At 46.7% G+C, this 24,562-nt stretch overlaps 1 protein-coding gene across 1 annotated transcript in view; it reads right to left on the reverse strand.

The window, feature by feature from the left end:
- ADAMTS16 (ADAM metallopeptidase with thrombospondin type 1 motif 16) overlaps positions 1-24,562 on the reverse strand; it is a 148,356-nt gene that overhangs the window by 96,670 nt on the left and 27,124 nt on the right. Inside the window, exons 4-8 of the mRNA XM_045807991.2 lie at positions 11,786-12,044; positions 9,031-9,230; positions 8,143-8,226; positions 5,811-5,970; positions 3,909-4,014 (exon numbers count right to left, since the gene is read on the reverse strand). Of these exons, the coding sequence (XP_045663947.2) occupies positions 3,909-4,014; positions 5,811-5,970; positions 8,143-8,226; positions 9,031-9,230; positions 11,786-12,044 (809 nt within the window). The remainder of the gene's footprint in view (positions 1-3,908; positions 4,015-5,810; positions 5,971-8,142; positions 8,227-9,030; positions 9,231-11,785; positions 12,045-24,562) is intronic.

Below are 24,562 nucleotides of genomic sequence, written 5' to 3' on the forward strand. Positions count from 1 at the left end.
GCATCTCACTTCTGCAGCCAAGCCCGCTGGAGCTAGGTGTGTTAGCAAGCCACTTTTGCTTCTTCTGAGACTTCCCTGGTCCTCCCTGATTCAGCCTCTTGCAATGCCTACAGCCCACACAGCCTGATCCATGCACACCATATCTATTTTGTTTTTCTGTGAAGACTCTTGGAGGGACTGAATCACTAGTCTTTTCATAGAACCCTACACAATGCTTTGCTGGCAGAATGGAAATTGTGCCCAGTGAATGGGTCAATACGTGTGAGAGAAGACAAGTGGCAGAATGATGGGTGATGAATACTTCTAAGCACAGCAAATGTGTTTTAATATTGTCTTGATGGTCTGAAACGATCATGCAAGGTAAGCATTTAAGCCTGTGTTGTATGCTAGGAATGCCCCGCTCAACGAGTACACCTTCAATTGCACCTGCACCCACCTGCCGCAGGTGTCAGACTCTTGGTTTTGCAGGGGGAAGCTTAGGTAAGAAAAGAAAAGGCAGGTCGCATGGGTTGCTGCTGCTGGGCTGCGGGAGAACCCCACGGATCTGGAATCCCAGGTCTACCGTCCTACTCCTCAAATGGCATGACTTCCTTAGTACATGGGAATTTTTCAAGTGGATTCATGCCATTCAGGGGACATATTCTCCAAAACCTGTCGCTCGGCGCTCCACGTGTCTGTGCCAATTCTCAACACTGCCTCTAGCAAACCACGCATCCAACGCCAAGCGATGGAATACGACCGGTAAACTCACCCTACCCCGCTGGCTTAGGAACAGCCCTACTCAATCTCACAACCTAAAGGAGAACACACATCCTCACTTCTGGTCCTGCCCCCCTCCCTTTACAGATCCAAACTGTGGTTCTTAGTGATTCAGTGTGCAGGTCAGATTCCTCCATGGAAACCACAAGATGTCTGGACATGAAAATAACAGGACTCCGTAGAAGAAACTGGATGGACATTCACAGAGATCCTTCTTTGAGTTAAAGGTTGAAAGGCCTGGAGAAAAGCACGCCTCCAACCTCAGCAATATCCTCGGAATGTAAACAAACCTGAAGAAATAAGACCAATGTCTAAAACAGGATGTTTTATGAAGTCCGCACAGATGCATGAATACTTGTTAATTCTTAAGGCTCAGAACTCCACACCGACCACGCTTGGAGTTCCCTGCAGGCACGCTGTTTATGCTATGATGTTTGATCGACACACCAAGCGACAACTCTTCTCTGAAAAGTAATACATCTAACATCAGTGACCTGAGTAAGTGTGTTCGTTTTCCGTTCAATTCCACAAAACCCCACGGGGTTAGATCACTGAGTCTTGGACGCTTTTCCCATTTGATGTAGTTGCCACAGCAAATGACCCATTTGAAATACTCTTCGTTCATCCTTCTGCTCATCCCTGACTCAGTCTGTCCGTTTCATTCATTCACATTCGCTGAACCCTCAGTATCATCCACCAGACTTGTGGAGCAGGGAGAGAGGAGTGCCCCCCGTGGTCTCCCTGGCTTGAGCTGCAAGTGAAATCACTCTGCACATCTCATGAAGTGTTCCACAAACAGCAGGTGATACTGTTACTACTGCCGTTATTACTATTAGTACTACTGTCGCCCATTCTGCCATGGGGCACACACAACTCATTTGCATATCTCCCACATGTACTTTCTGTTTCCTCAACAGGATTGGAAGCAACTTCACCAGCAGCGTGACCTGTTCAGAGCTCCCAGTTCCTGTCTGTTGCATGATGTCCTCTTAACATCGGGTGCTCAAGAAGGACCTGATAATTTTCTGGAGATGAGGTCCATGAGGAGCGGGACTCCCCTTCATTCAAACATACAGCCCATTTCCTTCTTCTCATCCACAGCCCCACTTGCAATAAAAACAATTTTATCTTATTTGGAAGAAATACTTTTTCCATCTAGACCCAGTCCGGGTGATGAAGTCTGATTGACTCCTAAGAAGAAATAAAAGGAGACGCTGATCCTTGCGGACACTGAGGACCGGTCTCTGATGTATCCAGTTCAACTTCGGGTACACCCACACCTGCAGCTGCACGCTCGGCCAGTCCCCAGATTCATCCGTTCACTTAATACCGAGCTGCTCTGCCCTCAGTGACTTAAACATTTCTTACCTGGATTGTTTAATTAAATTCAGGTATGGTTCAGGGGACAGCCAGAGCCTCGTGTTGTTAACATAATGAGAGTTTTTGAAGTTTTAACTCTAGCAGCCTATTAGAAATACAATTATGATTTAACTGGAGGCTTCATAAAGTGTAGGGGCAATTTTCTAAGCACTGAAAAAGTCAATCATTACCTATAATGATAAAGGGATCAGAAGCGGGGTATAAGCTTCATTTTCAGGTCATCAGTTCACACAGCCAAGTCTGCAGGACCTCCCACGACCCTGCTACAGGCAGGTGCGTGTACGCAACCCACACTCAGGCATGAAGACGCACTCGCACGCACACACAGATGCTACGCACAGGACGAGAGGACAAGCGTGGCCTCAGTCCATTTCTACCAGGGGAGGGAGAGGTCAGTTCTGCAAAAGCTGAATCACCAACACTGGCTTTTGCAGGTTTCGTGATTTGCAAGTAAAATCAGGGTGAAAGTAAAAAATAGAAAGATGGTAATTCCGGGTTGTGAATTTTCTGGGAGAAGCCTCAAGCAGAGCTGGCGCGTAGCACGAAGACGCCAGCACTCCCACTGCTGGCGTTCACGCCGATCTGGCCAAGTCCAGGAAGTCAGCAGGTGGGCCTCGGTAAGGGAAAAATAGAGATGCCTGGGCCTGGGGCAGCTTACGGAATGATTAGCCCAAGAAACCTTACTTAAGAGTGATAGCTTCCATAAGCAATTGCTAGAAAGTGTTCGTTCTACAGGAACAATGTAACATTTTCATGTAAAAAGAGGCCAGCAAGGACAAGCCGCCTGCTGGGGCTGAGCGCTGCCCGTCCAGCACTGACGTCTCTCTGCGCCATGCCCCGGCTCACCGCGCACCCTGACGCTGCCCCCTTATGCCGGACATCTGGAAATGTGCGCTGCAGACCAGCCTCTACCAGCTCCTACCCCTCATCTAACCTGCATTCCCCAAACTCTGCTTGGCACACCAATCAAAAGACATCTCTACAAATTATAAAAGTGAGATAAGAACACAAAACTCCAGAGTAACTAGTTGACAAGAAGTGGCCTTGTTACTCTCGTACCCGATAGGAACTAACCATGGGATGAGATCAGCACAGGACCGAGTTCAGAACAGGACAAAGGAGCGCAGGCTGAGACAACTGCGTGCAGCTCCACGCACGCGTGAGCCGGGACGTGAAGGACGAGCAGAGGAAGGAGAGCGTGAATGTGGGAATTGCCGCGGCTTTAGACGGTGCACGGTGAGGCACTAAGATAACAACCTAGGAAGGGGCACCTGGGTTGAGCGCCTTTTTCTTTTTTAAAGATTTTATTTATTTATTTGTCAGAGAGAGAGAGAGAGCACAAGCGGGTGGAGAGGCAGAGGGAGAGCAGGCTCCCTGCTGAGCAAGGAGCTCCATGCAGACTGGATCCCAGGACCCCGGGATCATGACCTGAGCCGAAGGCAGATGCTTCACTGACTGAGCCTCCCAGGCATCCCAAGTGTCTGACTTGATTTCAGCTCAGGTCTTGATCTCAGGGTTGTGAGTTCAAGCCCCATGTTGGGCTCCATGCTGGGCATGAACCCTGCTTAAAAAAAAATTAAAACAACAACAACAACAAAACCACATAAGAAGTACCTAAGGGATCCATGTCCTATGGAGAATGTCAGTGACCTTCTCCCTGGATATACGTTATGCCCCTTTCAGACTTGACCTAATGAATTGGTGTTTCTATGGCAATCATCCAGTAGGGAAAGCAGCCCAGGATCTACCCTCCCACGGAGAGCACTTACTTGTGTCCAGACTCGTGAGCAATGGTGAAGGCCAGTCCAAGACCCGTATCTTCATTAATTGTGCAGCTGCGATATTTACTACACATTCCACTTATGGGCGCAAATCCTATGGGGCGTAGAGATCAAAAGAATTTACGGCAGTGTTGTTGCAATACATTGAAGAAAGAAGGTGTATCATATCCGCATATTTACCCTCTGTCCTTCAGAGAAGTGTGTTTCTCACCCTCATGCGGTGACATCTGAATGGGAAACTCTTGGACAAGCAGGGGATCTGCTCTCCGCATGGAAAACAATTCATGGCTCTATGTGGTATTCATGTTAAGGTTATAACTGGGGCAGAGTAGAAGAGAGGATTTCTGCCTTTTTATATAAAAATCTGAATAAAAAAGGACTGTAGCGAATGGGTGTGTCAGGAGGTCCCCAAGACTAGCCCAGATCCAAGGATTCCCCAGAAGGATTCACAGGACTCAGGCTTTGTCACACTCCCAGGTATAGTTTCATAGCGATACCAGAGGATGCAGGACAAAATCAGCAATGGGAGCGCATGCATGGGGGGAGGTCTAGAGGAAACCATGAAGGAGTTTCCAGAGTCTTCTCCCAGTGGAACCACATGGGATGCACCTCACTCCCCCAGAAACACAAGGCAGGCTCATTAGAGACTCAGGACCCAAGGATTTTATCCAGGGCCAATCGGATAGCAGCCCTGCCTGGCGTGGACCCAAACTCCAGACTCCCAGTAGGAAAACAGTTGTGCCACGGAAGCCCCATCATCTGTACGAGCAAGCAGTGTGGGCACAGTGAGCCAGCTCGTCCAGCAGGGTGCTGGGAAGCACCCCGGAGTCCGGGTCTCAGAGGCCAGCCAGGCCCCGCGCCATAAGCAGGCCTCTCCAGGAATAAGCAGTCACAATTAACATCTATTCGACTGAGCTCTGAGTAAGACCCCAAAAAGAAATGCAGACTCAGAAAAAATGTGCAGGAGAACCCTAGTCAATAGCACACTGTGCTCTATACGGTGAGAAGAACCCCTAAGTGCTCCCTCCAAGATACAGCCAGCCTCATGAGCGTGGTAAAAAATCGCTCAGATTGGGGCACCTGGGTGGCTCAGTCGTTAAGCATCTGCCTTCGGCTCAGGGCGTGATCCCGGCGTTCTGGGATCGAGCCCCACATCAGGCTCCTCCGCTATGAGCCTGCTTCTTCCTCTCCCACTCCCCCTGCTTGTGTTCCCTCTCTCGCTGGCTGTCTCTCTCAAATAAATAAATAAAATATTTATTAAAAAAAACATCACTCAGGGGCGCCTGGGTGGCTCAGGCAGTGAGGCAGCTGCCCTCGGCTCCGGTCGTGATAGGGTCCTGGGATTGGCTCCGGGGTCCAGCCCCGCACTGGGCTCCCGGCTCTGCGGGGATCCTGCTTCTCCCTCTCTCTGCCCCTCTGCCCTCATGCACGCACACGTGCTCTCTCTCTCACAAATGAATAAATTTTAAAAAATCTTCAAAAATCGCTAAGGTATCAGTATTTATACAACAAAAGAAAAACGAGAAATACAATATTGCTATAACACCCCTGCACACATTCATAAATGTACTGTTTCTGCACAGAATGGGACACCCTTGCATCTCACTCATGGGAGAAGAAAACAGAGAAACTATTTCATAAATTAGAAGAGACAGGAACTCGTGAATCTATGAGGGACTGACCGCTCCTTGTGAGGTCATCACTTTGGGTGAATAAACGCACAAGTTTGTTCGGCCAAAGTACCCCCAGGGAAGCGCATCTGCGCTTACAGCCGTATTCAGCAGTGGCTTCCACTATGGATTTGCCACGAGGGGCAAATCCTCCATGTCCTGGGCCCCCGAGTGTGCACAGCACACACGTGCTCCTCCAAACTCCGTGGGAGGGTCTTACCCAAGGTGTCACAGGGCTCATTCTTCCAGGAACATATGTCCAGACCGGTCAGCAGGATGGCGTGGTCGTGGCGTGCGCCGTCTCTGCCCATCAGGCCAGACTGCCACTGGCAGAAGCTACTTAACGTGTGGTCCGCATGGTGGCTTATCACGAGCCCCGGCTGCACAACATGACCCCATGACAACAGAGAGAAACAGGTCACCAGGCAGTTGTGTTACTCCAACTGTCATCAGCCCGTCAGTAACTCAAATTTCAACTACGCAGATGGATCCGAATGGTCTATAAGCTGATAGACTCATTTCACGGATTAAAATCCAAAGGAGGGCGTCTTATATAAAACTGGTACAGAGTCAGGGTGGACACGATCGTTCATTTCTGTAGTTCTGCACCAGGACATGAGGGATGTGGTTAGCTGACCCTGGATGCATTTTCAATGCCCCAAGAAAGTTGACTCCCCATGCATGCAGTGCCTGCATCAAAATCTTTGAAAACACTCTGTAAACATATGTAAGGCAACAGAACCATTTATATGTGACTTTGCACATGCACAAAAATACACCTAGACAGCTGATTCCATAACCAGGCCGGGCAAGTGGGATTTCCAACTCTTACCATTTATCATGACAGTGTTACACTGAGTCACTTTCCTACAGAAGCAGCACGCTAATGAGAAAGGGCAGGTCAACTGGTAAAGCTCTTCTCTAGAAACCACACTGGAGCCAGAAGGAAGCTCGGCAGGATACATCCCACCGAGCCCTATACCCCACGTTCCAGCAGCGCAACAGCGAACTGTCAGAGGGAAGGCCGCCCGCGCACACGGGGAATTCAGGAGTGGGGGGTCAGGAACACCCTGCAGAGCAGGCTGCAATGAGTTATCAGAACGGTGTTACTGTTTCTTCCTGTGGCTCCCTCAGAGAAAGCCAGATTAAACAGCTCGATTCCAGGGCACCTTGAGTAAAACCTTCATGACTAGATGTGGGGTTGAAATGTGTGTTTCTCGCTCGCTGAATGTGTTTTCTCCTTCAGGGCTCATTTCGTCCTTGCGGAGGGTCAAATGCACCTAAGCCCAATGCCTGCATCCACCCGGGGACGTGCCTCGCGTTCTTCAGCAGGTGATTTCCAGGAACGCCGCATTAATCAGAGTTAACACAGGTGCACGATCAAAAGATAACCTCGCTTCTTCTCTGCAGCTTGGATGAATTCCAAGGTGAAAATGATTTCATGCAAGGAATAATTAACCTGTCACCTGAGACGCCCTGCCAGTTGAGCACCCCCCGTCCAGACGCTCACTCACACAAAGACAATGAAGCCGTATCTTCCTGACCGTTCGGGCTAGAAATAGGCTGGCCCCCGCAGGCCCCATCCTGTCCAGCAAAAGAGCAGCACCGCAGAAGCTCCCGTCTGGAGGCATCTTAGATCTCAGGAGTGATCTCAGGTTTCAGCTAAAAAAATGCTTTGTTTTACAAACAAGAGAAGCACGGCCAACGGGGGACCCTGCTAAGACATCGGCAAGGGCGGCAAGGGCGGCAAGGGCGGCTCACTCCTCCCGTGCGGGGCCAGCGATCAGCTGGGGCCAAGCAGAAGTGAGAGTGCGGCGTGGCTGAGACGGCCCCGTTACCTGTGCCACAAAATGTGCACATACGACCTCCCTGCGAACGGAAGTGCATGCCCCTGCCTTTACACAGGGACACTGGGACGGAGGTGCCGAGATGCTTCTATGCACTGCGACCAAGATCTAGCAGCGTGAGGGGTCTGGATGCGTGAGAGGCACGTGCTGATTACTCCAGAACCTCTCTGGAAACACAGTCCGTGACTGAAGGTGGCAGGGTTAGTGCGGTCAGTCTCAGGAGTTAGGAGGTGACAGAGGAAAACAACAATGCCCCACAGTCAGGTTTCACCGTCGTTTTCGTCTTCTAGCAAAGAGCAGAAAGGGCTCAGTTCCTCCAGGGCGCCTGAAAGCTCGCTGTGCGAGGTGCAGAAGACACACTGTGCGCTCTGTGTCCCAGTGCGGCTCCCACCCGCGCATCTAGGGCAGCGCTTCTGTTCTATTTCCCCAGACGCCTGCCAAGAGAGTACGACGTACTGCCTCTGCACACACGCACGCGCACATGCACACACAGGCATGCACACACACACTCACACACAATTGAAAAATCATTAAAGGAACTGATAAGCAACTCATTGCATTAGACACAAAATATTAAACACTTTTTGTTCCTAAGGGAGGGAAAAGTCAAGAATCCACAGAAGGATCACATTAAGGGGAAAAAAAGCCTCACTTTGTGTTTATTTTTCTGGAGAAAAGCAGCTGGCAGATTCAAAGACAGATTACCTGTTCTTCCTCGAGAAGGATCAGACCTACAATCGCAATGTTGATGTTTCCTCCTATCGTTCCATCTTTGAACAAGGCAGACACCTGAAAAAGACAGGCATTCGTGTCAGCCCCACACGTGGTGTCACTTCCCCCGTCCCCAGAGTCCTGCTGGTGACGGCGGGTCCCCGTGCTCTTGTGACACAGCAATGCCAACTTTCTTATACCACTAGGCGGACAGGTACAGCAAGTGCTGAATCCTCATCACGGGGCAGGCGACCAGACGGGACGCCAGCAATGCCACCCAGGTTCAGGGGTGCAGAGACAGAACGCGAGGTGTGTTTTCCAATGATCGTCATCCCAACTATTTCTCGAAACCTCACTTAGGTGACCTGGGATCTTGTCTTCCATTATCTACGTGTCTCTCAGTCTCCCAAGTGCGGCTTCGATGCCTCTCGTCGCTCCTCCTCACCACCGCAGCTGCCAATCTGGGACACAGGACGTTTTACCCAAGATGGCAGCCTACAGGGTTGTAGCTTTTCTGACTTTAGAGATAAAATGCTGTATATTCAGTATTTAAATATTAGTGTACCTGGAGACAGGCATGTCTGCAGAGCCATCTGAAATCACACATAAGCAGGCTTGCTGCACCTTCAGTATCCTCTTACAAATTTCTGGTAAACACAGACATTGACCCACCCAGACCATGCTCCCGGCTCACAGAGGGGGCTGGATTGTTTCCCCTCTTTATGGTATTCTCCGAAGTTCTGAACACGGCTTTTCTGACTGGAGCACAGTAAGAGTGAGGGAGTCATCACAGATACCATATTTCTCGCACGTGAGACACAAACGCACACACCCTGTTAGGGGCAATGACACACGTGGCTTCAACAAGAAGGACTTTCCTACCATGTTGAGTATGGTCAGCACGTAGGTGGTGATGTTTTCGTGGCCATGGTTCTGCATCATCTTCCTGTCGACCACCACCAACGTCTCCACGTTCAGCTCTTCGTTCCTGTGGGACTTCAGGAGAGAGCGCTTCGGCCGTAAGCAAGACACGTATTCGTCAGGCAGGATGAAGAGGTCGTCCTCGGGAGGCTTGGGCATGTCTGTGGAGGGGGTGTTCCGAGAACAAACGAAAGCCCAAGTCATCACCCCAAACCAGCGGTGGAACTTGTTACATAGAAACTGGATTTTCAAAATGAATGTGCATGTATGAACCATATAACCCTTAAGAGTTTGTGATACAGAACTTGGACCAAAGTGGAACCTGAAATGTAAATAAAGTTCATATAAGGTAGATGTGATGGAAACTGTCACTGGATCTACCTCTGTGTAATTTTGTCCTGATTTGAAACAAAGAGAGAGGACCTAGGCTCCCATGTTCTAGCCGCAGAAGCACAAAGCTCAACGACCACTGGCAGAAGGATTCGTGGACCGGGCCTGGGCAGAACGCGTACTGGCAAAGCCGTGGAACCACCAAGGGACACACCACAGCTCCATCTTGCCTCGTGTGCTTATTTGAAAGATTTCCATGGCCTGATTCTTTTTACAGCTGATTCCCGTGTCTGGATGCATAAAGGGTTTGTCTGTCGTCTTTCAAATGGGTTAAAAACTACGTGACACAGATCCACTTCACGGCAGAGCTGAATTTCCTAGAAAGCGCCCTATATATTTACCTCATTTCATTACAAGACAAAATATACCCTGTCCTCTTGGAGCTATTTAAAAGTAGTTTGGGCATTTATAATCGGTTAGTTAACACTATGTTAAAGACACTTAGGTTGAACGGATGCCTCCGAAAAGCTTTTCACGTGAAAGTGGACTTCAAATTACCCAGATTCAGGGGGCACTAATTCAGAGCTATGACAACTCTGTCCACGGACCGTGCTGCCAGAAGATGCTATCTTGTTTGACGGGTACCCACATCCGGTGCACTTTATCTCTTTGCTAAAATACTCTGTAACCTAAATGAACCCTGTGGAGGATAATAAGGGCTCAGGCAAAGTCTTTAAAGCACTCCTCGCGTGTCAAGGACTCAATGCAAATGCAGAGACACGACTCTACCCTAGGAGCCATCTCTCTACACGCTCCGGGGACGAATGGGGCCACCGAGGCACAGGGAGGGAACGTCACTTGCTGCGCCCCTCCCTAGAAAGGGTCAGAAATGGGTGTCCAATTCAGAGTCGTTGGTACAGCTTCACCCCTGATTTTAAGCAAATCCATCTGCCTGTGATGGTCCCTTCCCACAGGTGCCTAAACACCCCCCCCCCAAAATGCCCATTTTCTGAACCAGGGACTCCAGTGGGAAGAATCTTTGTACTGTGAACCTCACAGAGCCAGAAGGCTGGGATTCCTCCAGGATAGTGCAAAGCCCCATAAACAGGATGGAAATATCCACGCACGAAGAGCAGAGGTCTCGAGAATTACAGGCTTCAGCTGAGAAGCAGCGTGCACCACTTTTGCCAATCACGCGGGCCCCGGCCACACACAGAACTGCCGTGTACCCAGCAGGGAAGGGACAGAAATCTCTGGCAAACCAAACCGCAGCGCACAGATCACTAATGTCTTCCAAGAGGCACTTTGTGGCGCTTTCTCAAGTCTGATTATGACTGCCCGGCCCTGTCCCCTGCCGCCGACCCCTCTGCTGCTCCCTGTCCATGCAGCCTCAGGCGGTTGATGCTGACACCCTGGGCTACACCCGTCCCACCTCGGTCTCCCTGACTCTCTCAGACTCCTGTTCGCCTCCCTCTGTTCCCAGTCCGTTCTTCCTGCTGCTGACCGAGCCCCTGACTTAGTCGATCTGGGTTTGAGTTGTTCACATGATGCAGCACAAGGCTTTTATTTACAGGACAGTGTGAGATCGGACGACACACAGGTGCTGACGGTTTAGTGGTACTTGCTGTTGTGCTCTAAGTACCGAGTGACCACCGTCATTCACTCTCTTCCCCTGCAACACGACCGCCTCTATTTTAGGGTGCTGGATACAGCAGCCAACGAAACCGGCAGGGAAAGAAGGGCTGGCAGAAGATGGGCTCATGGGGGGAAAGTTTAATCCATACAGAGTTGCTGGAGGCAAAGCTGAGGGACGTGAGAGAAATTCCAGAAAACACTGACCTCCCATTCCTGAACTGTAAGAGGCTCCCACATAAAATGTGACTATCACATCGTCTCCTAAGTGTTCACGACACAACAAAGGACTTCCACAAAGCGCTGGTGATAAATCGTAGGTAAATTAGGTCATGCCTAGCCTGTCCTTTTGATGTGGTGGAGTACAGTGTATAAATATGTATGGAGATAAATTACCTCGCAGAAAACTATGTGGGCTTTCATAAATCCAGACCTCGAAATGATAGAATTACCGAGCAGACATGCCAGGTTCTTTCGAAGACATCCAGTGGATTCTGCATTTCTGGGCAGTATGTCATTTCATCTGCCCAGGGAACGGTTCTTTTAAACAAAAAAACCTACCATGATCTGTCCATCCACCGTGAGAGATGGTGCAGACTGAACACAGACGATGGAATCATCACGCCAGTTTAGCAAAGACGGTCTGGTCATTCCACCTCGTGGGCAGACTACTCTGAAGAACATTTAAAACATTCCACGGGCTTACATAAATGTCCAAATGGGTAAATGCACAAAAAGAATCGCCCTTACATACATTTCTTGCGTCTTCCACAGAAATGCTGCTTCGGTGGGTGCCGGAGGTTGGTGCCGCCGTGCAGGTGCGGATTCCCCAGCTCCCGGTCCCTCTCGGTCATGACCACCTGGGGAGCCCCCGGCGCCCGCACTTCTGCTGATCTCTTATACAGTATGTGGGAGGGGGGCCCAGCCCCCGCGGGGTCCTGCAGTCTCCCCACTAGGTGGGAAGGAAGCGGCTTCAGGAAGTAATCTCCTTCTTGGGTTCTTATCATGCCAGACTGGAAACAGAGAGGAAGAGAGAAAATGCGGTTATACCTTCTGACCAGAGGTCGCCCCCTCTCCCGGCTTCACCTCTTTCTTACTCCTTCACAAGCGCGCGTTCCCTCCAACGCCTGGGCTGGGAATGAGCACCCGGAGACCCATCACTGAGCCTTCGCACCTGCATCTGCTCGGGAAGGTCTGCGTGCAGGTGTTCCACGACCTGACGCCAGGAACAGAGGGCGCTCCTGGTACACTAACGGGGGAATTCGGACCACAGGATGGAGGAGAGAGCTCAAGTACACAGACGCAGACGTCAGTGTGGGCGCCGGGGAGGCCCCACACAGGAAGAGAACATTTCAACCCTGACAGAGTCGTTTGCACGACTCCTTTCAAACTTGAGTATTTTGCAACACTCGGTATAAAAGTGTTACTTAAGATGAATCCGGAAGAAAGCACAAGAGAATTTACTGAGGGTGTCAGGAAGGTCTTTCTCAGAAAGGTATCATGGAAACAGGATAAAACTAACCCATAAAAACACTAAAAATGTCTGCAGTGTGACTCTGATTTCAGAGCCCGAGTCTGACTCTCACTTGGAGGGGGGGGGCTGCTGCTGTGTGTCCCTGTCCACCAGATGCGGTTCCGTGCTGGGCTGGGCCACCCCGTGTGAGTCTGCGTATCTGCACGCGGTGGGATGACGGGCTTGGGGAAGCCCTTCTTAGATCTCGGGACAGGGACAGACACAACTCTCAGGAACAGGAGGGTTGGGGGTGGGAGAGAAAAAGCTTATTGGATGTTCAGAGATTAAGCATTGGCCTTGGAGTTCCTGCTGGTGGGGCAGAGGGTAAATGTGGCATGTTATCAAGGAAGCCATCAGCACCATGGGGGGTAGACCTCCTGGGGCCCAAGTACCACCTGGCAGGGGAAAGGCCGAATACCTGGGATTCACGCCCTGCATCCCAGAGGGGTAGCCGGCACCTGCCACACAGTGCTCTACGTGAGTAACTTGGGCATCTCCGTGTCCTCTAGAATTCTACCAGCAAAACTCCTGTAGGACCTCGCTTGAAAGTTCACAGTGCTATCAAGGAAGAGACAAGCGTGGAAGGACAGAACAGCTGGAGCCAGTAAGGTTTCAACCTTTTTGCATTTAAACTAACCCTGGATAGCATGAGCACCCTTGTGTAATAACACGACCCAAAGAGGTTCTCCACACTTTTGAAAGTAATCAGTTCAAGTGTTAAACTAAAAAAAAAAAAAAAAAAAAAAAAAAAAGAATTCATTTTTCACCTTAAAAGAACCTTTCCTGATAGGTAAGCTACTCCTTGCCTTATTAATCACCTCTTGGAAGACCATCAGCTCCTGGGGAACGTGGAGTTGGTGGCATTCGGCATGCCTCTCTGGACCTCCAGCCGGGTCAGAGAGCGGCCGGGTGAGTCCACTGCCCCAGCCGGCACAACCAACTCCAGGAATGCTCCCAATGTGACCTTCAATAGTTCACTCAGCCTCTCTGTGCTGTGCTGCCCTCGAGGAAGTGGAGATTAGGCTCGCTGCTTATCATGAGTTTGTAGGACTTAACAATGAATGTATTTTAAAAGCACGACCCACAGAAAGCATGCAAAAGAGATCTGCTTCCACACCTAAAACTCTTGTGACCTTTGGCAGCTGTTCCAGTCCCAAAAGTGACCCCCTCGCCCAGGTCAAGGCTCCATTGTAGGTGCCTGGGGCTGAGAGGACCAGATCCTTGGGCAAAAGAGACCTGCTGCAGCTGGAGGGCTTCCTAGGTGTCATTAACAAAGTAGTCAATCCCCGATTTCATTAAATGCAGAGAATATAAAACTGATTAAGACTGATGCTTTGATTTCCTTTACAATCAACAGACACTAAAAAATACAGAAAAAGGAACTCTGTTATCTTGCTGCATCATTAGTTTGCAAGCGTACTTAAAAGGGTAGATAAATCACGGAAGATTAATGTTGTCTGCTTATTAAAGCTGTTCTTTATTGAACCAAGACTATTTATTTGGACACTCATCAATGTCCAGTGCACTCCTGCCCACACAAGCCACCGGGATGTCAGCTGGTGGATTATTAACCAGGCTTTCAGAAAAAGGCCAGTGTCCTCCCAACTTTGCAAAGGAGCTCTCCCGGGGCCTGGGTCTCTCCCGGCCAGCTCTGTAAATCATTGTACATAGGGAAATTCATCTAACACTTGTATCGCATTTGTAAGGACGGAAAGAACACGGGCTAGGCTAATGCTGAGGCAACACTGTTTCTTGCTCGGCAATGCATGTGAAGGAAACGTGGAGGCTCCCAGTAGGATAACTGTGGTGAGCCATTTTATTCACAGTTAAAACTTGCTGGATTTCCACAGACGAATCAGTTAAACAGAATACACAGCTACAATAGCATGAAAGTGTAGCTGACACCACAGGAGGGGCTTCGGTTAGGAGGAAGAAAGAAAATCATGCAATACGTGACCCTGAGAAAACTGGTCAGCTCTTTGGAAAAAACAAATCTAGGTTTCTTCTTCATTCCATTCACCAAAATAATGGCCAAAGGCAGCAAAGAACCACAAAAATTAAAAAGACCAAATAAAATATATATTTGTAACTTTGGTGTAGACGCTTGCAAATGAAACAGAATCAGGAAGCCGTGAAGAAATGGATTGATAAAATTGGGTAAATTCAACATTGAATATGGCTAAAAAGCAAGTCAGGGTGCCTGGGTGGCTCCATCGGTTGGGCATCTGCCTCTGGCTCAGGTCATGATCCTGGGGTCCTGGGATCGAGTCCTGCGTTGGGCTCCCTGCTCAGCGGGGAGTCTGCTTCTCTGTCCCTGCCCTGGCTGGTGTTCTCTCTCTCTCTCGCTTGCTCACTCTTTGTCTCTCTCAAATAAATAAATGAAAAATCTTAAAAAAAATACCATCGAGTCAAATGACAAGTTAGGGGAAATTCTTGAATGCAAATGACAAAAATTATGATCCTTAAAAACAATCCATAAAAACTAATAAGAAATAAAGAAGTAATACAACTTAAAAAAAAGGAAAAGGAAAGAAACAAAATAGGACAAATAAGAAAAAGGCAACTCATAGGTGGGGAGAGGTTTCTATAAAAAAGGTTTGATTTTACTTTCAATTTTAGCAAGAAGATGAAAACCACGATGAGAAGCAGTGTCCCCTCTATCCTGCTGGCTGACCCTCTACAGCCAAGATGTGAGGAACATTAGCAAATTAGTAAAGTACTTCTGGAAAGAATTGGCAGTGTCTCTCAAAATTGTAAATACATGTACTTTTGACCTAATAATTCTGTAGCTAGTAAGTTACCTCAAGAAAATTCTAACACATATACACCCAAGATATGGAAAAAGATGTTTATCATAGGAAAAATAGATAAAATAACCCCCCTAATGAGAACTATTTGAAATGCCCCTGATGAAAGACAGGTTATCTAAATGAGACTGCTGTGTATTGGAAATCAATGTCAGCATTTGAAAACAATTAGACAGTTACTGATATAGCATTAGATCCAAATTTATTTAGTGAGAAAAATAAAGTGCAGAACATAGTGATATTAGTCAATGCTTTCTGTAAAAAAAGAAGAAAGTTGGTAGGTTTATCTCGATATGTATCTATTTATAAAAATTGTCCATAAAATGGAATATTACTTGGCTATAAAAACGAATGAAATCTTGCCATTTGCAACATGGATGGACCTAGAGGGTATCATGCTGAGTGAAATTAGCCAGGACAGAAAGACAAAGGCCATATGATTTCACTTGTGTAGAATCGAAGAAACAAAACAAATGAGAAAATGAAAAACACAAACAGACCCATAAATACAGAGAACATACAGATGGTTTCGAGAGGGACAGGGGATGGGAGGATGGGCACAATGGGTGAAGGGGAGGGAGGGTGACCCAGGTTTCCAGTGATGGAAAGAATGAGTCACAGGGGTGAAAGGCACAGCACAGAGAATATAGTCACTGGAATTGTAAGAGTGTTGTATGGTGACGGTGGTGCCACACTTGTGGGGAGCGTAAACCCCAGAAATGGAGAATCACTACACTGTACACCTGATGCCAGTGTATCATTGCGTGCCAACCATGCTTCAATACATAAAAATTAAGGGGTGCCTGGGTGGCTCAGTATGTTAAGCATCTGCTCAGGTCATGATCTCAGGGTCGTCAGATGGAGCGCCGTGCTGGGCTCTGCACTGGGCACGGAGCCTGCCTAAGATTCTCTCTCTCCCTCTGCCCCTCCCCATCTCCACTTCTATAAATAAATAAATAAATAAATATTAAAATAAAAATAGAAGCTGTCCATAAAAGTGGCATGAGTCAGAAAAATCAAATGGAAATGAGGAAGAGATATATAAATGTCTAGGCACAGAGTCTCTTTCTCCTGCAATGGTACACAGCCTCATCACACTGGTTCCGAAAGTACCTCGGGGGACTCCGCGAGCCCTCTACAAGACAGTCAGCTATCAACCAACACATAAAAACGTGATTCAGTTCAGTAGAAAAAAAGGCATTTCATTTCCCAATTTAACTTTACCCTCCTCTGTGTTTTTTCCAAAAGCATCATTTGTTTGGGGAAATATTCTACACATTTTAGTCTTCTTAGTGATGTTTCAGACACACGAGTCAACTGTAACTTTTATAGAACTTTTACAGAAGCCAAACTCTGCGTTTTATTTCCTTATAACCTCAGGATCAAACATGAACCCGCCCCAGGTCAGTCCCTCCCTCGTCATATGCCCGAGACCACAGGAAGTCTTGCTGCGTGATTATTTGAGATGTTTTGAAAATTGAAATTCACCCAAAATCTAAAAACCTAACAAACCAAGAGGTTCTTTCTCCATGAGATGTCGCACCTGCTTCTTTTTTTTTTTTTTTTTAAGATTTTATTTATCTACTTGACAGAGATAGAGACAGCCAGCGAGAGAGGGAACACAACCAGGGGGAGTGGGAGAGGAAGAAGCAGGCTCATAGCAGAGGAGCCTGATGTGGGGCTCCACCCCAGAACCCCGGGATCACACCCTGAGCCGAAGGCAGATGCTTAACCGCTGTGCCACCCAGGCACCCCGCACCTGCTTCTTTTGACCTTTATCCCTACTACGCTTGGCCTGGGCCCTGGGCTTCTTCAACCCACTTGCCTGCAAGGACAAGGGGTCTGACGCGCTGGTCACAGGAATCACCCACCATCCTCAATGCACGTAAGTCCAAGCTTCAAAATGTAGCCACTCAGTCAGCTGTAAAACTGGTCCCTGGTCCCCTTCCTATTGCTCCTCTGTCATTTCAGAAGACTAACATTTTGACACTTGGCACTTTGCTAAAGGTTAAAGCTACAAACCAGGTTATTAGTTATGGCATCTGTCCCAATCAAGAGGACTGAGCCCAGGTTTCTCCCAAACCCCATTTCCTACCACAGTGCTGTCAGGTCAGATCCCTGTCCCCGAGCACTTGATGTCTGTTGTCAGCCGGAGGTTGACTGGGGCCCACTGAGCACTGACTGGAGGCTGATTGGAAGCTGGCTAGAGGCTGGTGGGAGGCTCATGGAGGCTGACTGGAGGTTGACGGAGGCTGACTGGAGGCTGACCGGAAGTTGATGGAGGCTGACGAAAGCCTGGTGGAGGCTGATGCAGGCTGACTAGATTAGGCACAGAAGGGTGGTCTTCCAAGGAAGAGAATTTTTTTATGACTTTCCCTATTTGTATGATGCAAAAAAATACATCCTTCATTGACTTTTCTCTGGATCTTGTGACCCGGACAAATTGGGCCAGTGTGACAACTAGCAGAGCAGGACAAGGGCTACTTGGTCAAGTGCCAACCACCTACACTCCCCACACACCTCACCCCTCACAGGAAGGGTGAGCACCACTGTGCACACCTGTGCCTTTAGCCCATCAGGCTTTGGGTGAATTTATTTATTTTTTAATCAATTTTTTAAAGATGTATTTATTTATTTATTTGACAGAGAGAGAGAGAGAGAGAGAGAGAGAGAGAGCACAAGCAAGGGGAGCTACAGACAGAGGGAGAAGCAGAGCTCAATGTGGGACTCAATCCTCATGACCTGAGCTGAAGGCAGACGCTTAACCGACTGAGCCACCCAGGCGCCCATAACTTTGGGTGAATTTTATAGCAGGAGGAAGGAGGGGTATGATTTCAGAGGGCAATTTAAGAATGTACTGTGATTATCCCTGGCTATTCCAAATGATCAATGACACTGAATTTATTTAAGACCACTCCTGAGTCTTCATGCTTCTTGTCCACTATTAGAATCAGTTCTTTTTGTTTTGAAACCTTATAATGGAAGTTTTAAGGGTTCAATAATGCAAATGCCCACCTTTCAGCCCTTGTCCTCAAAATGTGAAGAATGCTCATATTTTTGTATTTTATGCTAAGTTTAATTTCCTCCAACATTAAATTACCAATATATCCTGCCTTCCTATACAACGGAATCTTAGTGGTGACATAACTTATGAATAGAGCTCAGACGGAAATGAGACTTGTTCTTCCAGTAACATCCCTGCTGACAGACTGAACCGGCCGTGCTGGTGGTAAGTGCTCCTCACTTCTACGGTTTCTTCAGCGTGGCGGTACGCAGGAGCACGGAGCTCCTTGCCCCTCGCTTGTTCCTCTCTAGGGAGGGAATAACTTGTCTGTGAGTCTGGACTCAAAACCCGGCATGCGTGGTACAGCCCTTTCCACTCAGGACACTGCCCACCACCGGAAGCTGGCATCCTCATGGACCCTGGTCATAGGAGCAGCTCAGCTGCCGGTGGGTGGCTGCCCTGGCGGGTGACTGCCAGGAACCGAGCATCTCTTGCACCTCAGTGCATGGGTCTACACTGGGGCCCACTTCTGGAAATCCACCCACCTGCACAAATATCCCACTTTCTCCAAAACGGATTTTATCAGTAATTTTTTAAAAGGATACATAGGCGTACCATTTGAGTTACTCTTTTTGTTCGTATTCTGTAATTCATTCAGAACACAGAACGTATGGAAAGGGATGGTAAGTGGTCAGGGAATAGAGAGTTACTGACTGGGCCTCCTCAAAGCCCAGTATACTTCATCTGCTCTCAGGTAGCTCATGAATTAGCAGAACACATATTACGTACACTATTAGGCACACAAATACATATGAAATAATCGTTACTTTGTCTTGGGCTCCACCTATGTGGCAGGTAATGTGCTAGGTGTTTTGCTGTATATTATTCCTGTTCTAGTAACAAACATATAAAGGGAGAATTAATATTCCTATTCAAAGTAAAGGGACATTAAATTTTTTAAATACTGCCCAACACCGTGGACCTAGTAAGTGGGGTAGCTAAGATTAATATTCAGTGTGAATGACTCCGATATATACACGCCCTTGCCAACACCTCAGTGAGCCCTCTCTGCACCACATTAGTGGTATTCGCCAGCGGCATCCTATGGCCCTTGGAGAATAACACTAGTGATGGCGGGAGCTGAGAGTGAACATGGATTATTTGTAAATGTATACTGTAAACTCTAGGACAACTAAAAACATTAAAAAAAAAAGAAACATAGGTTATATGCTAAAAAGGGCAGAAAATGGAATCATATAACATGCTCATTTAAAAACACAAAAGGCAAAAAAAGAGTGGAAAGCAAAAATAGGAGCAAAGAACGAGGGCATCAAATAGAAAACAGTAATTAATGCACTCGATATTAGTCCAACGACATCACTGATCACTTTGAGGGTCAGTGGTCTAAATGCATTAATTAAAAGACAGATTGTCAGGATGGATCCAAACACAGGACCCACCATGTGTCGTTTACAAGAAATCCCCTTTACATATAAAGGCACATATAGGTTAAAACTAAATGGATGGGAAAAATATACCATGTTAACAATAATCAAAAGGAATCAGGCATAGCTATATTAATTTCAGACAGAGTGGACTTCAGAGTAAAGAAATTTAACAGGGATAAAGAGGGACAATATGATAAAGGGGTCAGCTCTCTGAGAAGACATAGCAATTCTTCACATGCAGGCACCTAACACCACAGCATCAAACTACGGGGGCAAAAACTGATAGAACTTCAGAAAGAAAGAGACGAATCCACGCTCATGGCTGGAGACATCAGCACCCCTCTTTCTGAAACAGTGAGGTACAGCAGGCAGAAAATCAGCGAGGACACGGCGAACTCTGCACACCATCCATCACGTGGATACGAGACTTCTGCCCACGACTTCATCCAACAACAGCAGAGTGTGCACCTTTCTCAAGCTTGCAGGGAACACTCACCAAGACCGACCACATTCTGAGCCATAAAGCATACTTCAAAATACTGAAAAGATTAGAAATCATACAATGCCCATGCTCAGACCACAACAGAATTAAAGCAGAAATCAGTAAAAAGAAGATAATTAGAAAATCTCAAAATATGTGACGATTAAACAACACATTTCTAAATAACACATGGATCAAAGAAGAAATTCAAGAGAAGTTAAAAAAATTGTGAACTAAATTAAAATGAAACACAACTTATCCAAATCTGTGCAATGCAATGAAAGCAGTGCTTAGAAGGAAATATCCAGTATTGAATGCATATATTAGAAAAGAAGAAAGATCTAAAATCAATAATCTAAATTTTCACCTTAGGAAATAAGAAAAAGAAAATCAAATCAAACCCAAAGTAATTAGAAGAAAAGAAATAAGAATTAGAGCAGAAATCAGTGAAATTAAAAACTAAAAATCAATAGAAAATATCAATCAAACCAAAACCTGTTTCTTTTAGAACTGGTGAGATAGACTCATGCTGCACTTAGAGAAATTCCAAGTCCTGGATGCTTTCCTTCTTAAAAATAAAGAAGATGAGGGGCGCCTGGGTGGCTCAGTCGGTTAAGCTTCTGAGTCTTGATTAAAGGTCAGGTCATGATCTCAGGGTTGTAGGATCAAACCCCGAGTCGGGCTCCACGCTCAGCACAGAGTCTGCTTGAGGTTCTCTCTCTCCCTCTGCCCCTCCCCCGGCTCACACACAAGTTCTCTATCTCTCATTCTCTCTCTCAAATAAATAATTAAATAAAAGCTTTAAAAAAAATAAAGAAGATGAGCAAACTAAGCATTCACTCAAGAAGTTGTTAAAAACGCCATGAATGACCAACTAGAAACTGGAAAGCTAAGTAAAAATAAATAAATAAATCCAGAGTATATGAATTAGTAAATAGTAGAACAACGTGATTATTCAACCAAAGAAGTTAGTAAATCAAGACTGGGCTTTGGAACAAAATGAGCACATCTCGTGAAAACCCAATGAGAATGCAAAAGGTCAGGAAAATAGATAATACGGGATGGAGCACATGTTTATAACAGGGGATCAAACTTCTCTCGGAGATTAAAGGTCACTGTAGCACGTATTCTCAGATCTCATTAGCGAATTTGTTGTTACTATTTTTTTGTGTGTTCTTCAATTTTATGAGATATTTCAGATTAATCTATTACAAGCAACTAATGAATCATTGAACAGTACATCAGAAACTAATGATGTATCAAAAGTTGGCTAATTGAACATAATAAAACACTAAAACATAAAATAAAATAAAAACAACTTTCAAAAAGCAAAAAAAAAAGATCTAGTACAAGGATTTAAGTTTCTATTAGAGGGGAAACCTATACGTGTGCTGTCCAAAATGGTGACCTCTAAATTTTAATTAAAATGGAATAAAATTTTAAAAATTAAAAAAAATATTCAGTTAAAAAATTCAGTTCTCCAATTGTTCAACAGCTGCACATAGGTATTCAAATATAAATTTAAATAACGTTAAAATTTTAGTCTTGCAACGACTCAGTAGCCACATGTGACTGCTGGTCACCATACTAGACAGCATTGGTATTTTTTTTTAAGATTTTATTTATTTTATTTTATTTATTTATTTGACAGAGAGAGAAAGAGCACAAGCAGGGGGAACAGCAGGCAGAGGGAGAGGGAGAAACAGACTCTCCCCTGAGCAGGGAGCCCGACATGGGGCTCTACCCCAGACCCCAAGCTGCAGTCAGACTCTTAACCGACTGAGACACCCAGGCGCCCCAGCACAGGGATTTCTATCATGACACAAAGTACGACTCCAGAACAACTGGTAATAAGCAAATCTTCAGGAACTTACTTTTTAGGACTTGTTTGCCAGATACATGAGAGGTTGCTACAACATTTCTCTATGGTACCGTGTAACATACAATTAGGAACAATCTTACAAATCCACTAACATCTTTATAAAACCAGCCCAGCTGAAATATTCAAACCACGTTATCTTAGATTGCTTAGTAAGATTACTTGTGGTTGATACAAAAATATCTGAACTAAGAACAACTCAAACTAAAATTCTCAGATTCTGTTTCTGTACATTCCCAAGACACAAAGAAATAGTTAAGGAAAATCATTGAGTCAAGGCATTGGATACAGTGCTGGTACTCAATGCGACCAAAATACCATGGATTAAATGTTATAATAGATTCCCTTACAGAGCTTATAACATGCAGGTGTGAATTAAATTCCATGGGGGGAAAAGCTCACAGTCCTTCTCATCCAAGGAGTGTACAATAGTTTTGTTCATTCATTCACTCATTTCATTAATTCAATGAATATTTGTCAATTGCCTATTATGAACCAGACACTCTTCTAGACAATCCAGATACAACTATGAACAAAATAGACAAACACGACAGCTTCCTTGGAGCTTACATTCCAGTGTAGGGATGAGGGGGGAAATACACAGTCAACATCAAAAATCATAAGAAGTTAAAAGGCAATGTATCAGTTCTTCCAAAATTGATCTATCAATTTAATGCAATTCCAATGAAAATTCCAGCAAATTATTTAGCAAATATGAACAACCTTGAGCCTGAAGTTTATATAGCATGGCAAAAGACCCAGAACACCCTAGTCAATATCAAGGGGGAAGAAAGTCTTGGGCCTGACCCTAGCAACTTCACGGCTTCCAATAAAGCTGCAGTAATCAAGTCGGTGAGCTCCTAGAGAAAGCAGAGACAGACGCATCCATGGAACAGCTTAGGAAGCCCAGAAACAGACCCACATGAGTGCAGTTAACTCATCTCTGACAGGGAAGCAAAGGCAACACCATGGAGCAAAGACAGTTCTTCCAACAAATGGTGCTGGAACAGCTGGACAACCGCATGTGAAGAAATCAATCTAGATACACACTATATACATCTTGCAAGAATTAACTCAAAATGGATTACAAACCTTACTATAAAATGCAAAACTATAAAACTGCTAGAAGATGACCCAGGAGAAAATCTAGATGACCTTGGGTATGAAATGACTTTTTAGATACAACAACAAAGACATCCATGAAAGAAAAAAAAAAGAGAGAGGGAGGGAGATTTTAGCACTGTCGGTCAAGATGGCAGGATGTTTTTCGAAAGAATGGGGACACTGTGTGGGAAACCGCAGAAGAGAGGAGTCAGTGGGCAAACCTCCGTGCTCGCTGGGAAGGAAAGACCAACAGGTCAAGGGCAATGAGCGGAAGTCACAGCGGAGCCGGACAGCCACTGATGGAGTCGTCGGGGTAGAGAAGTGGGTCACAGTCACGGTGCGGGGTGGGCACACGTGTTTCTCCTTAGACGTCATGGGTCCCCAGGGAGTTGTCACCTGGGTCTGCAAGCCACGTTTTTTGCCCACACTCAGTCCCTCCCCGTGCATGACTCAGTGGCGCCCTTTGCTCTGCACCACAGGCTGCCCGTTCGGGGCGGTTCCTGATACTAGCTTATCAAGCAGACACTGAGCCCATGCATTAGCTGTTCTCCCTACTTGACCCTGCCCCTGGAAGTATCTCTCTCCCCAAATGGACTTCTAGTCCCTCATGATGGTGCCCCTTCAGCTCCAGGCTCCAGGCTGGTCACATCCTATTTCTGTTAGTCATATTAAAATCGGCTATATTAATTATTGATCACCTACCATGGCCCTGCCTAGGTTCCAAGAACTGGAGGCTGTATCATTGTCAATTACCCTCAGAACAGACTTGTAAGGCAGGGATTTGGGGGGATACAGAAATAGAGCTTGAACACCCCAAATGTCCGTCCAGGGGTGAAGAGATAAAGCAAGCACAGCACGGGCTCCCCACGTGGAGATGCTGATCAACACGGTGGGTCCACGCACGTCATGCGCAGTGCAAGCCACCACAGCAAATGACCCGTATTGTGTGAACCCCTTTTTTAAGAAACGTGTGGAACAGGCAAAGCTGTGATTCGGAAGCAGATCAGGCTGCGGGCTGGTACGGGCGCGGGAGGGATGGCAGGTGGCATGAGGGTCCCTGTGGGGCAGTGGCGGAGTTCACAACTGGGTCCGCGCTGTGGACGTGCTGCCCCACCGTATATCTGTTAAACACTCATGGGCCTGCACACCCACCGTTTTGTTTGTGGTAATGTTTTGTTCTGCAAACTAGACCTCAGTAGAGCTTTTTGAAATGCTACAAACCGACCTCTGTGAGTCTGTCCTGAGTGAGGGCTGGGCCAGGACACCGGGCTGCGGGACGCGGCGGGATGAGGACA

Source organism: Ursus americanus, chromosome 15 (assembly GCF_024610735.1).
Source record: "Ursus americanus isolate L20-20 chromosome 15, mUrsAme1.1.p, whole genome shotgun sequence".
In the NCBI taxonomy this organism is placed as follows: domain Eukaryota; kingdom Metazoa; phylum Chordata; class Mammalia; order Carnivora; family Ursidae; genus Ursus; species Ursus americanus.